Raw genomic sequence first — 17,005 nt, 5'->3', positions numbered from 1 at the left:
GAAAGACAAACAAATTGTGATTGCATTCACTACACTGTTGGCACGCAGACTTATTCTGATAAACTGGAAGAACCCAAACTCTCCTCTTTTAAGTCAGTGGGAAACTGATGTGTTATATTATTTAAAATTGGAAAAAATCAAAACGCACACGAAAGCACCACTCTTTACTTCTTTCTGATTAGAGAAAAGTCTGATACTGTGTTTCCCCGGAAATAAGACTGGGTCTTATGTTAATTTTTGCTCCAAAAGATGCACTAGGGCTTATTTTCAGGGGATATGTTATATTTATTCATGTACAACAATATACATTTATCCAAATACAGTTGTGTTATCTTCTGGAATATCGTCATAATTCTTCACTTTTAAACCTGAATTTCTTGCTACTCCAGGGGCTTTTAGGATCCTCCAGGATCAATGTGTGTACTTTGATGTTTGATGAATGGTTCAATGTGGTGAAGCAAAATGCCAACATACAAATGTTTTCATGTTGCTTTTATATTCAAGCATCGAAAATTCTACCAAAGTAATAACATGATACATTTTAAAAGTCTCACATACCATCTTCTGTGCCGTCTTTTTTTTTGTACCTTCATAATACCGTCAGAATGTATGGTGGCGTATTTGAGACACAGAGAAAAAAATTAATGAAAATGTCTATTTTGTGATTAAAGTGGAACTTTCAGCTTTGACCTCGAAATGTTCACTTTAACCTCGTAGTTTATTTTGTCATTAAAGAGACTGTCATTAAACGTCATCTTAAAACCAACCCAGTTGTTAATTGCTACGTGCTTCTGGGGCTTCCTCCTGACCTGACAGCAGCGGCAAGCAGCAATAGATCGTCACAGAACACATTAACACTAGAATTACCAGAGCCTGCGAAAAAACTTGTAGATCCGTCCCACCTTAAATCGCTTCACACCTCTCCATCAGCGTCTTTTGTCCTTTAAATGTGTTGATAAGCAGCAAGCAGCCTATCACATACCCCACCAGTGCACAGTTTTCTCAGCTCAAGTCTGTTTACCTGCGTGTCAGTTGCTTGCAGTTGTATACAGTGAGAAGTCAAGCAAAATCACACCTTTTATAATTACTATATCGTTATTTGGAACACATGCATTTCATGTGTGTTCCGTGTTTACAACAATCTATGTACAGTAAACGCATCGTTAAAACAGAAACGTTTTTCAAGTTTTAGTAGTAATTGACAAAATGTAGACATGAAGTGTATAATGTGTTAAGCCTGATTTCCAAATATCAAATAAACACTTTCACAAAAGTTACAAATACAGTATAACAGAACAAGTGCGCTTCCATTCAAGAATATAACTGCAGAAAAAGAACTCATGTTAGGGTGTGACATTGAAATGCATTTACTATGACCGCTTTGGTGGTGCAACGGTATCAACTGTTGACTGGTAATCAAAACTTCACGGGTTCGATCCTAGACGAGTCTGTTTTGAGAAGTGAACTGCTTTTATTCTTACTATCTTCGTACATTTGATTTCAGTCTGCAACAGCTGGTGTAAATGTATGATACTCATAAAGGTTAGCTTTGTTTTTTTTTTTTTTATTCAGTTTTATTCTCTCAGTTACGTTCATGATCCTAGTATCTGACACTGCTGTTTTCACATAAAGACGCACTATAGCTCTGCCCTCTACTTGTGACTTTACGCTGTAGGAAGTAAGTAAATAAACCAAGGTAAATAAGCAAATGACATTCGATCTTGCTCTTATATACAAAGTACAGCGACGGCAGCTTCCACCTGCAGCTATAGACTCTTCCACGCTAGTGTTTAGATCTGGATGGTGCATGTGCCCTCAAATAAAGTTTACCTGCATTCCCGTACCATTTAACTGCATTCTCGCACTTTTGCCATTGATGTTCTTTGTATATGTACGGGAAGCTCTACAGTCTACTTGTGACTTTACGCTGTAGGAAGTAAGTAAATAAATTAAGGTAAATAACATTCGATCTGGCTTTTATGTAAGTAATATGGTGAAAAGTCAAACAAAATTACCCCTTTCATTGGCTAACTAAAAAGATTACAATATGCAAGCTTTCGAGGCAACTCAGGCCCCTTCTTCTGGCAAGATGTAAGTAACATATAAATGTTAATGTTTTGGACACATGCACCATCCAGATCTAAACACTAGAGTGGAGGATCGCTTGCGTACTGAAGAGTCTATAACTGGAAGGTGGAAGCTGCCGTCACTGTACTTTTTATATAAGAGCCAGATCGAATGTTATTTACTTATTTACCTTGGTTTATTTACCTATAGCGTAAAGTCACAAGTAGAGTGTAGAACTATAGCGCGTCTTTATGTGAAAACAGCAGTGTCAGATGAAGGGTAGGATCGTGAACGTGACTGAGAGAATAAAACTGAATAAAAAAAAAAACAAAGCTGACCTTTATGAGTATCATACATTTACACTGGTTGTTACAGACTGAAATCAAATGTATATTTTTATTCCAAAAGAGTCTAAGAGCAGCTCATTTCTCAAAACTGATGCATCCAGGATCGAACCCGTGAAGTTTTGATTACCAGTCAACAGTTGATACTGTTGCGCCACTGAAGCAGTTGTAGTAAATGTATGTCAATGTCGCACCCTAATGTGGGTTCTTTCTGTAGTTATATTCTTGAATAGAAGCACACTTGTTCTGTTATATTTGTAACTTTTGTGAAAGTGTTTATTTGATATTTGGAAATCAGGCTTAACACATTATACACTTCGGCCCAGTTTCCCGTTAAGGGCTTAAAATAAACCAGGACTAGGCTAATTCTACTTAAATTAATCCACACTAAACAACTGACTTTCTGAGATGTTGCTTAAATTTGGATTAACTAGTTCTAGACTACAGAGTCTCAGATTAAGGTAATCAAGGACAAGTGAGATCATCTTTTGGAAACCCGATTAGATTAATGGCATGCACATGTGGCTAAGGAGAGGTTGCTATAAAAACCTGGTATGGAATACTTGTAATTCATTAGTCTTAAGGAGTGTGTGGAACAGGAGTCATTACACTTAACCAAAAAATGGATAAAGACAAAAGAAAACGCTCAAAAAACTTCAGTGAATTTGAGAAGACCCTTTTTAAACAAATTGTATCAAACTATCCTGTAATTGAAAACAAACAGCATGATTCAGGTACAGAAAACAAGAAGAAGAAAGCATGGATTTCCATATTGAATGAATTCAACTCAAATGAAAAAGTAACCAAACGGACACTCCAACAAGTTCAGGTATGATTTATTGTTGCCCCATTCTTACAAATCAGTAAATTATAAATGTTTTCATCAATGAAATGTAAAAAGAAAACAATATTATGTAGAACTCCAACTTCAGAGTGTATATTATCTTGTAAAGGTCCTGTGGAAAAACATAAAAATAAACCTGAAAAAAACAACTGCTGCTACGCGTCAAGAGCGTTTCAAGACAGGTGGGGGACTTCCAGTTCCACCAGACACAGAGGAGTTGGGGACTTGTTGGCTGGGATTATTGAAAGTCAGCAACCCCTGGAAGGTATTCCAGATGATGACCATTTGGACAGTTCAGGTGAGAAATCTTTCAAAGACTCATTTGATAGGACATGTCTCATTTACAGTAACATGTGTTATCCCATCCAACATACAGTAATTAAATGCAAGTCATGTCTTGTAACAAAAATGACGTAATGACCTTTATTGTTGAAGTCAAATGTAATACTAGATTTTTCTTCCATACAAAGATGACCTGATCTTCACCCAGGACTTGGGGGGCGCAGGGAACAGTCAAGAGGCTCAAATGAATCCATCAGCAGCCAGCACCAACATGCAGCAGCTTCCAGTCTCCTGCGGTAGCATTAGTCAGCATCCAGCAGTCTCTAATCCAGGCAGCAGGTCAAGAGGGAAAAGGATGACCATTCATGAGAAACTTGCCATAGAGTTCCATGAATGTAAATTAAAATATTTAAAAGAAGAACATGAAGTCAAAATGAAAATTCTTCATCTTGAGTTGTCTATGAAAGAGAGAGATGAAGCAGCAGCAGTGTCAATTGTCTTTGGAACCAAACCTCAGTTAAATAAAAAATTTCCTGAATTTTTTACCTGTCTATGCCAATCATTTATGTATCATTCAAGGCACATTTATGAGAAGTGCTGCAAAGCAAAAGCATCTCTGTAAGCAAGTCCATTTCTGTCATTGGCTAGCTCAGGGATGGGGACATGTTGGTCATCATCATCTTCAATATCAGGGTCTGGGCAGCCGCACCGTTTAAGAAAATTATGAAGCACTGCTGTTGCAATAATAACAATGCAGCACCTCCTAGGTTCAAACTGCAGTGTATTTCGGAGACACTGGAAACGATTCTTCCATACACCAAACATGCGCTCTATTAGCCCTCTGGTGAGAATGTGAGCTAGGTTATAGCGCTGTTGCTCTGGTCTGACTGGATGGGGATAAGGGGTGAACAAGAAGTTTGTCTGCGCATACCCACTGTCACCAAGTAGAATTCCAGAGTGTTGTCTTGCTTCAAACTGAGTATATAAAGAGGAGTTGTGGAAAATCCTTGAGTCATGAGTTGAACCTTTCCAGCATGCAACAATATTGGAGAACTGCATAGTGGGAGTGCACACTCCTTGTACATTTATTGAAAACCAGTTTTTACGATTTCTGAATTCCTCAGCATCTGCTGTAGAGGGACACTTGATGGGAATGTGGCAGCCATCGATACAACCAATGACTCCAGGGAAGTTCCCATATTCATAGAAATCTACCTTGCAGGTGGCCTGTTCAGCAGCATTTGGGAACTTGATGAAATCCTTTTTCAGTTCACATATAGCACTGCAGACTTTGTGTACTATTTTGCACACTGTTGATTCACCTACACCACACAAATCCCCAGTTTCCCGATGGTAGGTTCCACATGCCAAAAACCTTAAGGTAATTAATATTTGTAAGGAAGGAGAAATAGGGGTGCCTCTGACTAAGTCACCTGTAAGCTTGGGCTGCAGCAAACCAATTATTTCTGTTGCATTTTCCTTTGACATACGGAAACGGTCAAGAAAATGTAAATCATCAAAATCATTTAGTGGGTTGCTTCTGTCTTTTTAGCAACCTTCTTTCTGGTCTTGGTGGTGGTCTCTTACTGTCATTGAAATAGTCAAGGTAATCCATTTTTTGCTACTGTGGACGTGAGCCTTGAGGCAAGCAGTTTTTAATCTGAGGTTAAACCTGCTTCTGACCAGGTTTAATTTAAGACTTAATTTAGATCTGGATTAGGTCTAATTCTACTTTTAGAAATCCAATTGTTTAAGTCAAGACTAGTGCAAGTCTGAGACTATTGTAATCCATGTGTGAGAAAGTTACTTCAATAAATCCAGGTTTAAAATGACATTTAGTCTACGACTAGGCTTAATCCCCGTTCGGGAAACCGGCCCTTCATGTCTACATTTTGTCAATTATTACTAAAACATGAAAAGGTTTCTGTTTTAATGATGTGTTTACTGTACATAGATTGTTGTAGACACGGAAAACAAATGAAATGCATGTGTTCCAAATAACGATATAGTATTTATAAAAGGTGTGATTTTGCTTGACTTCTCACTCTATACAACTCCAAGCAACGGGCACGGAGGTAAACAGACTTGAGCTGAGAAAACTGTGCGCCGGTGGGGGATGTGATAACAGGCTGCTTGCTGCTTATCAACACATTTAAAGGACAAAAGACGCTGATGGAGAGGTGCGAAGCGATCTAAGGTGAGACGGATCTACGAGTTTTTTCATAGGCTCTGGTAATTCTAGTGTTAAATGTATGATATTCCAACTCTGCACATTTAGAATTCTTAGATTTATACTTGATATCACTTTCATGATGAAATGCATTAAATTATGTTACATTTTACAGATAAATCATTAACTTTGTTTAAACAATGAATACTGTTAAAAGTTACAAATATGGGGGTGGCAGAGTGGTAGCTCTCCTGTCTCGCAGGGTGTCACGTCCCTTGTGATCCCTACCTGGAGTTTGCATGTTTTCCTGTTGGGTTTCCACAGTATGCTCATTTTTCCATCCAAAGACATGAAGGTTTGGGGATTTGGTGAAGCTACAATGACGTTAGTGTATGTGTGTGCTTGTGTTCACCTTGCAATGAGCTGATGCCCTGTCCAGGGATTTTGTTTCTGTCTTGCGCCGATGTTTCTGGAATGACTTTAATTATATGAAGATGTAGAAACATTAAAAAAACATTAAAAAATATATTTAAATAATTATAGGTATTATTCATATATTCTGATGCTGACCCTATCCACACCTTAGGACTCTTCAGACCTGAGCATTTCCAAACATTTGACTCTTGCTCTTTAAAGTCATACCGGCCCGTCTCAGAGATGCAGCAACAGTCTGGAGATTATTAATTAATTAATTCTTTCTTTGCATTTATATAGCTCTTTTCTCACTACTCAAAGCGCTCAGCAGTTGCAGGTTAAGGGCCCAACAGAGCAGCTCTGTGATTGCTATGTTGCAGACATAGCACTTAGGTGTGTCTTCTGGTTGCTAGAATCCATCTGCCTGGGTGTGTGATCGCCACCATGTCTCACAGGGCCAGTGGGTAGCAAGCATATGAGTCTCTGGAGCAGAGAGTGGCGGGCAAAGGAACAATGCAGCTAGGAGATGCCACAAAAGTGCTAACTAAGTGCTGTGTCTGCAAATGCTGATCTCGGAGCTGCCTTTTTTTACCGGCTTCTCTGGTAGCTCCGGCCCTTCGGACAGTTTGAGCGTGTGTATGTGATATAATGTGTTTGTGGTTGTGGTAGTGGTGTGCCTTGGGATGTTTTTGGTTATAAAATGTGTGCGACCACAGGAAAAATGTTTGGGAAACACTGCTCTAAACTATAGTTTTTAATGGGCTAGAAAACAAAAGCAAAGCAAATGAATCTGACAGTTCATAGCAGTACCACCTGGATAGACAGCAAATTTAGATTGGCCAATGCACCTAACCTGCATGTCTTTGGACAGTGGGAGGAAACCCACACAGGCACAGGGAGAACATGCAAGCTCCACGCAGGGAAGACCTGGGAAGTGAACCTGGGTCTTGTAACTGTGAGGCAGCAGCACTACCACTCCGCTACCATGCCGCAATTGGCTAGTATGAAAAGTTTTATTTTGTCTTCAAGTCCCTAACCTATGTGTCATGATCAGGTGTACGTTTTCAGGTTTTTCTCAGTTCTAATTAAACTTGATATATTTTACCATCTTCGCTGCTAAATTTGGGTCCATCATCAGGGTAGCATTCTGAGTTTCTAGGGGTGTGGCCTATGAGGTTGTGACCTTCAGTTCATCTTCACAAGGGATTAAAGTTAAGCTAGAAGCTCATTGCTTTATCCAATCTGTGGCTACAATACCTCTTTTTTTAAAAAAAAAAGCTCTAATTGTTACTTTTTGATATGCACCTTTCTTTCTTTCTTTCCAAAGCCTCTTGTCAGGGTCACTAATTTTATTTTTATTGTTTTGTTTTTACACATTTTTCCAGGTTCGTCTCTGAAAAGTTTCACCTGTCAGTTCTGAGGCAGGACACTGTGGTTACTCTGCCAGTTTAGATGACCACAAGTTCCTCATTTTACTCACATTCTGACCTGTTATGCAGATGTTGTGTTAGTTTTTTTTTCTTGGATCATATTTATTTGTGTTTTATTGTTATTTTTGTTAATTTTGCATGATTATTTTTCATGTTTTTATGTTATCGCATTTCTGTTAGGTTTGCTTATTATATGTTTATTATATACTATTTCTTTAACTTTGTAGTTCTGTTCCTTGAGTTCTGTGGGTGGTACCCCAAGAGGTGGGGCCACCCTGGTATTATTGCTACTGAGAATTTCCTCTGGCTATATATTAAGCTAGTGAAGAGGATCTTTTAGTAGTGGGGTTTTAAAGTTATTCTGAAGTTTAAGTAAGTATTGCTTTTCTTTGAATTTACCGATTCTTGCTTCTGTTTTTGGGCCTCCAATAAGTGGATTTGAGTTTTGGGACTTGCTTGCTGTGAATTACCTCTTTAGGCAAGTCCTTTTAACTTTTTTGTTCTTTTGAGCATTTTGCTACATTGTTTATATTTTTGTATTAATAAACAATTATTTATAAAGATTCTTTGTTGCCCTTTTGTCTTGATGTTTAAGGCCTACTGTCTTCTGTACAGCATTTTGATATATTTTGCGACCTTTCTTGCTATTTTTGATCTCTAAAAGTTAGTTATCTCATTGTGGGCCTACTAGGTTGGAACATAGCAAGTAGTAGTTGGGGAACTGGCTCGGTTGGTGTGAGCCACTCCTGGGCTGACTAATAAAGGTTAAGGTCTGCTTTATGATGATTTTTTGAGGCCTCAGGATCGTTTCATCGTGCCTGCCTGGCACTCCATATCAAAACAGCAGTGAGCAAGCAGGCAGGTTCTTACTAGTACAGTGGCTCCCAAACTTTTTTCGATCAAGGACCACTTTGTCAATATCAAAGATGTGGAGAATCCCCTATGCCAACAGCCACTCTTTACTGATTTTTTTTCTATGTACACTCATGAAAAATACTTTAACAACCCAATTGTGCAAAAATAGAGTTGGCACACAAACTCAAGTCTGTGCTACTCTTGATGTAATGACTTTAGAAGGTACCTTAAGAAAGAGTCTGTTTCTATGGTACAAGCTAAATCTTGTACTGCTATTCTGTGAACTATTCGTGGTGCTTCGCTGCACAGGACTGAAGCAGGAATTACTAGTATAGAAGTAGAAGATGGTAGCGTCTGCAATAAAGTCAGACAGGATGGTCAGTGTGTGGTCAGTGTCTTAAATCTATTTCATGCGCCCTATCAGCAAGAAAGGTCTTCTAAGAAAAAGGACTAGGTTAGCCCCTTGTGGTCCATGAACCACACTTTGAGAACCATTGCTCTAGTATATATTTGATCACTATAAGAATGCCAGTGAAACAGCATATTATAAAAATACAGCACATACACCAAGCAATTGTTCAAAGTTCATCCCCATATTAGCATATTAGTTTCTTCTACAACATCACTTACTGTACCTGCAATGATTCAATACAGTTTTTAGTACATTTACTTCCCATGTGAAGCATGCATAATGCATGACTTCCACAGGCCCTCATTCTATATTTGGTACTGGAGACAATAAGACATTTATAAGTCACTTATAGACAGATAGTTGGCACTTTGCCTTTATAAGGAATAAGGGCATCATTTTTGCAATGTGCTGTCACACTTGTACTCTCAAGCGTGTACAGAATCATACAGACTTAAACACAGATAGATAGATAGCTAGATAGACAGACAGACAGACAGGTTTTTTGTGCTTTAGTATGTTTTGGTTTAGGTTATCCAAGCTGCTAGGTAAGTACTTTGTGACAGCATGAAAAGAATTAGTGACAAATGACACAAATTCCTTACTAATAAGAAGAGCCAGCATTTCAAAAAGGAATCTCTTTGATGTTTAATCCAACTTCAATCTCTTTAAGCTCAATTCAATTCATGTATAAATGTTTTTTTTTTCAAAAAAATTACATATGCACTAAGGAATTATGGCTTATGTAAAGATCATTAAATTGCACAGAGGTGTTCTTTTCAAAACAAACTCTTCTTCATGAAAAGAGTCTTTTTAACAATTTGTAATGATTGTAGTTTAAATTAGGGGGTAAATGATCTTAGTACAAGCGCAACAGCTGTACTGCAAAATATAGATTGCCAAACAGTTTTGTGCTCATAAAAATAAAACATAATAGGATAATACAAGGGTTTCCACATCAAACGTGTTCCTTTCTCACTAGTCATATTTCTTTTATTGTTATATAATCGCACTAGAAGCAAAATTTGAACTTTTAAAGTAAGTCTCATATTACAAAATGGGGTTGTTATTTTTTTAAGACTTTCTATTTAATAAATAGTTTTTTCATTCAAAAAATATTTGCACAGAAGTTATAGAGTCTATAAAGAAGTTTTCATTTTCTTGGAAGTTTTCACATTTTTTTATTATACAGTATTGAATCACAGTGGATTTAATTTGGCTTTTTTGACACTGATTAACAGAAAAAAAATTCTTGAATGCCAAAGTGAAAATAGAACTATGCAAAGTGCTCTAAAGTAATTACAGAAATTTAACACATATTCGAGTGAAAGTATTTAGTAGGCAGCCACGACAGTCTTGAGTCTGTGTCGACTCATTCTCATATTAGTTTGTCACATTTGAACACTACAGTTACCAAACTGCTCAGACTCTGCGTGTGGGTTGTGAGTGATCAGTTTGATTGGGATCAGGACTCTGACTTGGCCAGTCCAAGATATTAACACTTGTTTTAAGCAATTACTGTGTAGCTTTGCCTTCATGCTTGGGGTTGTTGTTAAACTTAAATTTAGTCATATCAAACCATAGAACTAACTTCAGTGTCTGCCATGTGCCTTATGGCAAACTCTGTGCATTTTGTTTTCTGTCAATCACTTTCTCTTTGGCACTCTCCTATAATGTTGCGACTGGTGAAGCACCAACAGTTTTCTGCCAAGTCTCTCCAGTCTCATTAACTGTAGCTTGTAACTCCTTCAGAGTTCTCATAGGTCTCTTGGTGGCCTCTGTCACTAGTCATCTTCTTGCATGATCAATAACTTTTTGGAGATGGCCTGCTTTGGCAGATATACATCTTTGCTTTACACTTTCCAGTTCTTAATGACAAACTTAACTGTACTCCAAGGGATTTTCAATGACTTGGATATTTCCTTCTCACCCCATCACTTGACTTGGAGTATTCTTTTGTCTTTTGTCTTCAATGTGTAGGTTAGGCCATGAAACTGACTTGACACAAGCTGGACCTTCCAGACGAGGAGCATTTATACTACAATCAATTTAAACCCCTTGGCTTTGGACAGGTAAACTCCATTGAACTAATCCTGTGACATCTAAAACCCATTTGGCTTCATCAATGATTGTTTAGGTGTGTCACATTAAAAGCAGTGAATACTTGTGTAATCAATAATTTTGTTTATTATGTTTAAGTAATACCCCCGTGACCCTGTGTTAGGATATAGCAGTTTGGATAATGGACGGATGGATGGATGGATGTTTAAGTAATTTTGACCACTTTTGCAGAGATCTATTTTCACTTTGACATTGAAGAGTCTAGTCTTTTTCTGTTGATCAGTCAAAAAAGTCAAGTTAAATCCACTGTGATTCAGTGTTGTGTAAAATATGAAAATGTCCAAGAGAGTGAATATTTTTTATAGGTACTGTGGAAACAGTATATACTGAAATAAGTGTGTTATTTTAAAAAGTCGTTTCCATCTGATAAGTAGTTTAACAGCCAGTAACACAAAATATTCATATCTTGATGTAAATTAAGTAGAGGAATGGTATATTAATGTAGAAAAGTATTTCCATATAGTAACTGAGACATCCATCAGTTTTCCGAACCTGCTTATTCAGAGCAGCGTCTCAGAGCAGGAGCAACACCTTGGGCCTAATTTAAAACTTTGCCATGAATATGAGCAATAATGCGCATGGCAAAAAAAGAGAAAAATCTGAAAGTCAAAAAAAAAAATCAGATTTTGAAAACCTGGTATGCCCACATTTGTACGCAATTTACCATTTCTAAATCACAATTACCTTGTAAATATAAGTATGTGAGTGCACCGTGAATACCGGCCTGAAACATCCAAAAATGGAGCACAGAAATCAACCTCACACATATGCAATCATGATGCTGCAGAAGTGCATGGGCTGGTAGGGCAGCCACCCTCCTGACCATTCGAGAACAAACCACCTGCATTCAAGAGTATCTAGTTGTTCCCTGGAACTGAGAGTGTAAAATCATGCATGGCATTATGGCACCATCATCCTAGCACATGTAAAGACATGATTGCAGTGACAATGAATAGCACAGGCCATACGAAAAACTGAGGGTTCGGCCAGTTACCTTTCCAACAAGCCATCCACCATGTACAGCACCATCACATCTGCCTAAGCTACTTTGCCTCAAAATAAATGAATCATGGGATGACCCTGGCTATTAATGAAATGTAGCAGGTTACGCATAACAAAGGCAGCTTCATTCTTGCTAATTGCCCTTATTGCAGTATAAGTGCAGTGAAGTGCTGTGGTTATGTTAGGAAAAGGAAATTAACTTTTTCATGTTGGTAAAAACATGTTTACAATATGTACATTCACACCCTACGAAAACTGAACATAGTGCCTCTCCAGTTGGTTAATAGCTTCCAGCACAGCTGGCATAATGGATTGAAGCTTGATGAAGATATTCCTAACCTGTTAGCCAATTCCCTAAGAACAAAAATGTCATCACTGCAAAAATGTAGCATTGGCCTTCTTTAAAAGGAACTCAAATCTGTACAAAACTTTTTCAGAACCTGGCAGGATCTAATCAATAACATTTTAGAATAAGTATTTAAATTAAGGAAGTGGATTATCTTCCTCATTTTTCTTTTCTATTCTATTCTATTTATTTTTTTATTTGTCCTACTAAAACTAAAATATAGTCTGTGTCTCATGTTCACCATTTTTGAAGTGTAATATGTTTGTCACGTCAATGCACATTATAATAATGTCTTTATGTTTGGTATTTTTATGTGTGCAAGTCATCATTTAGCTGGTTCGACTGCATTTCCATGTTTGTTCAAGGGGGTGATGATTTCCCAGTTTCTCTAAAATGTTGTCTATTCACGTGTCAGAGTTGTCATTAATATGTGCTTGTCCTCCAGTCAGGTTTTCTGTTATGTGGGAAGTTGCATACATGTCTTTGTGAACATGAAAGCTTTATAAATGAAGTCCCTGGACAGGGTGTCAGTCCATTGCATGTTGAACAAAGAAACACCCCTCTATACATACTAGGGCCAACTTACCAACACCAATCTACCTAACCTTCATGTCTTTAGACTGCGGGAGGATATTGGAGCATCCAGGGGAAACCCATTTGGACATGAGGAGAGTATGTAAATTTCACACAGGAAACACCCAAGATGTGAACCGTGGTCTCCTAATTGCGAGGCAGCAGTACTAACACTTGCTACAGTGCCGCTCAGGAATTGTGACATTATTACCAGTATATAAATCTGGGAGGTGATATGTGCCGTCCATTTTTTGAATATCAATTGTACGGTGAATTCAAAGGACGTTTATTGTTATTGTTTGCAGTTTTTGTATTTTATACATAATGATCACAATACTGAATCTGATTTTCAATATGATCATGTGGATCATGTGGAATGTTACATATTCCACCACATAAAAATATATTTTGTATGGTTTCTTTGATAGTATAAACCTTTTATTAATTACAGTGATATATACTGTATGCAGTATGCTAGTTTGCTGAGGGTCATATAATGATGGAATTTAAAGTTCTGAATTCCAGTCAGTCCGATTAGTTACTATATTTTTCTTTACCAAACATGCTTACTTAAATTTTGAGATGCAAAGTGTAGTACAGTGTACAAGTGTACAAGGTAGGAAAAATCTCCGGAAGGGGTGCCAGGTGTTCACAGGGCACACTTTTATGCACCAGTCAACATAGCCGGTAAATCTATAGGTCTCGGGGCGAAAACCTAAAATACCCAAAGGTAGCCCAGGCAGACCCACACATATAAATCAGACAGAGACAATTGCAGTGTGGTTTTTGATCACAGGACCCTGGAATTGTGAGGCGTTACAAAATTGCTACAAGTGGAGAGAGAGAAACCACCTAAAATGCAAAGAAGATTCAAACACAAAAGCAATATATATATATATATAATATTGTGGCGAGTGGCTGAGGGTGGTACCCAGCCACGATGCCCAGAAGGACCGGAAGAGGGCTTACGTCTCCTCCAGACCTTTAGGGGGTGACCGCCCTGGTGGCTTTCAGGACCAAGGGAACAGAGCTTAGAAACTCAACCCTATAGGGGCCCGTGGTCACCGCCAGGGGCACCCTAATGCCTGTGGAATCCTGGCCCTCAGCACTTCCGCACCACCCGGAAGTGTTGGGGGGAAGAAGACCAGGGCCACTCGGAGTGCTTCCGGGTGCGCAGTCGGTATTTTTGCCACACCAGGAAGGGGCGGCAGAAGCTCATCAGGAGGCACCTGGAGCACGTCCGGGTGTGTATAAAAGGGGCCACCTCCCTCCATTCGATGGCTGGAGTCGGGTGGAAGTGGACAGAGTGTTGGAGGAGAGGAGAGGAGGTGAACCTGAAGAGGCATAGGCATTTGGAAGAGGTCTGGACTTTGGGGTGATTGGTGCTGGGTTGTGTGGGTTTCACATTGTGTGTAAATATCTGTAAATAAGCATGTGTGGTGCTTTAAAATCATGTCTACCTGTCTGCGTTATATATTTTAATATAACAAAATATAAACAACAAGATCAAAGAATACTGATAAAGTACAAAACAGGAATAAAGAGTCTAAAGATCTAAATCAAGAATGCGAAAAATATAAAATTGAAAGAAAAAAGGAAAGACAAAAATTACAAAAATGAAATAATTTCAAAATTAAATGACCAAAAGACCACTTAATTAGGAAATGTTTGAAGCAAAAGACAAAACAGTCCAAAAAGAAGTAGTGAAGCTTACACAAATAGAGCACCTAGAATATGTTGAGTGTATGTTTCAACAAAACTGGATCATCCGCCAAATGGAGCGCAGACACCGTATATGGAGCGTCCACTGGCTGGGATACACACACCCCTTCTAGAGTGCCAATCTGCCTGAAGCTAGCCCTCCTTGGGTTGTGGGTAAGCGATGAGAGAAATGATTTGCACCAAACTGAATTGTCAGCAAAACTCAAAGTAAGCATGTTTTAGTGTAGGGTTGTGTAGAAGAAATACAATATGTCACTGTTCTGATCTCACTATTACGTGGTAATAGATATTCAGGCAGCTAAACTCCTCCCTTGATCAATAAGACGACCCGGAGACTGACTTGACACGAGGTGTACAAATCTCCAGTTTTATTAATAAAGAGCAGGTGTGAAACTACAAGTGAAAAAAATATAATATTCAACACAAACCTTTTGACAAGAGATTTAAACTACACGTAGCAGTACAGAACGGTAACATTTACAAACATAAACTTACCGGCTATGCTACCATAGGACTAAACAGTTAGGATGAACTTCACTCTATGTGTCCGTGGCAGATACATTACCCACATAGAGAATGCCCCCCTCTAAGGCGGCTCAGGAAGGACAAACATTACAGAGCATGCATACCTGAACACAACAACCACCCACAAATGGAAATACTCAATAATTAGGCACTTTACCCTTTCCAACAAACATGACAGTCACATTTTTGAAAAAATGTACTGCACTCTTCTGCAGTGATGTCAACAAGAGGTATAAAAAGAATTGAGTTTAAAGGTGTGGTGTGGTTAATATACTTTACACAGCTGGCAAAAAGAACACAGATAAACACTGAATAATGAATGCTACTTTAGGGAGCCCTGTTCCTTATTTGTCTTACCAAAAAAAACATTTAAACCCTCTGAAAAATACTCTTTTGTGAGTTACGCATTTCGCAATTGTAAAGTTTGTAAAACAAAGTTTTGCAAAACTGTATGCAAATCGAAATGTTCTTGTTTCATCATCACAATTTGGTTGGCTTATAATGAATAATACTTGCAATCTCAGGCGTGAATGGCAGTTGCACTGATGTACAAAGATCTGTGTGCAACAATGTGCACACTATAATATCTTTTTTCAGTTACTTGAATAAGAAACTAGCCATGTCTTAAATACAGAACACAATATTTTTAGGCTTTTGAACATATTCATAAAGTGCAGCTAATATAAGAGACATATGGGCTGTCTGATCATCTTCTACATTATAGAATTTCATAATTCAGTTTATCACAAACATGACTATGCCACAAGAATTAGAACTGATAACTTGTTTTAAAACACAGAATGCATTTTTAGCTTTTGTATTAATGTTATCCCTTTTTCCATTACAAACTGACATTGGACATGGTGGTTCCATGTCAGCAACTGCATAGTAAAATTTCTAAAGAAGTCAATATTACACAGAAAAATGGAAGCAGGGCAGCATATTTTCTGTTCAACATGTACCAGATGCTGTAGATAAGTGCTATAGCTTTACAACAAAATAGTTTACTTTCCTTCATCTTGGAAAATTTTACCCTCAAAAGCTTTAGTATTCTAATTTTTTAACATGTGCTTCTTTTACAACTTTAATGAACTGCATTTTTGGAGAAAACGAATATCAGGTGGGATGGCGGGATTTTCACATGTATCTAAAGTAATTCAAATGCAGCCCCCTTTGAAGTAAAACTAAATCCATTTACCATCTTTCCTTCTCTTTCATTTGGAACAAAGCACATTCTGCTTGTCATGCTTGAAAGTAGCCTTTGTATCACTGCATGTGCTTCTGATGCAAATGTTTACACTTCATGATCATTTGTATACATCCTGGCTACAAAAAGGGAAAAATATGATCCATGTGATGATCTTTCAGATGTGGTTAGATTTGTGCCAGCAAGGAAATCTGTGTGTTAATGCAAAATAGCTTGCTTAACAGTTTAATTAGTTTTTAACAATACCAGTAATAGTCATGTACTACTATTTTCACTTTGACATTAGAAAGCTTTTTTCTCTTGAACAGTGTGAAAAAAATAAAAATTAAGTTCACTGTGATCCAAAGTTTTATGGCAATGCAAAATATGAAATCTTCGAGAGTTTACTTTTTATTGGGACTGTATGTGCAGAAACATGTATGTAGATGTGGGGTTTGCTAGCTTCCTATTTCAGAACTTTGTCTCAATTTGTTTCTCTTACCTGTTTATTCCAGCAATATTTTTCCTCCAGCAGTTTCAAAATCAGGTTTAACTTGTTTTATGTAATAAGCACAATGAAAAAGTCAGTAATTTATAGTAGTGATTTGGCATCAGTACAAATTAAAGAAAATTTATATAATAAATTTCACTGCAATACCCAGTGTGGGACAACAGTACAACTCTGAAGATAACAATCAGCAAAAAGTAAGTCAAA

General features: G+C 37.8%; 1 protein-coding gene across 1 annotated transcript; it reads right to left on the bottom strand.

Moving 5' to 3' along the window:
• Positions 1–4,122: 4,122 nt before the first annotated feature.
• LOC120528532 (putative nuclease HARBI1) lies at positions 4,123–5,025 on the bottom strand. Its single transcript, XM_039752707.1, has one exon. It carries the CDS (start codon positions 5,023–5,025, stop codon positions 4,123–4,125), a length of 903 nt encoding a protein of 300 aa, XP_039608641.1.
• Between the last annotated feature and the right edge of the window lie 11,980 nt (positions 5,026–17,005).

This window comes from Polypterus senegalus, chromosome 4, assembly GCF_016835505.1.
Source record: "Polypterus senegalus isolate Bchr_013 chromosome 4, ASM1683550v1, whole genome shotgun sequence".
In the NCBI taxonomy this organism is placed as follows: Eukaryota; Metazoa; Chordata; class Cladistia; order Polypteriformes; family Polypteridae; genus Polypterus; species Polypterus senegalus.
Note: the sequence above shows the minus strand (reverse complement) of the source record. Positions and strands in the feature narration are given on the sequence as shown.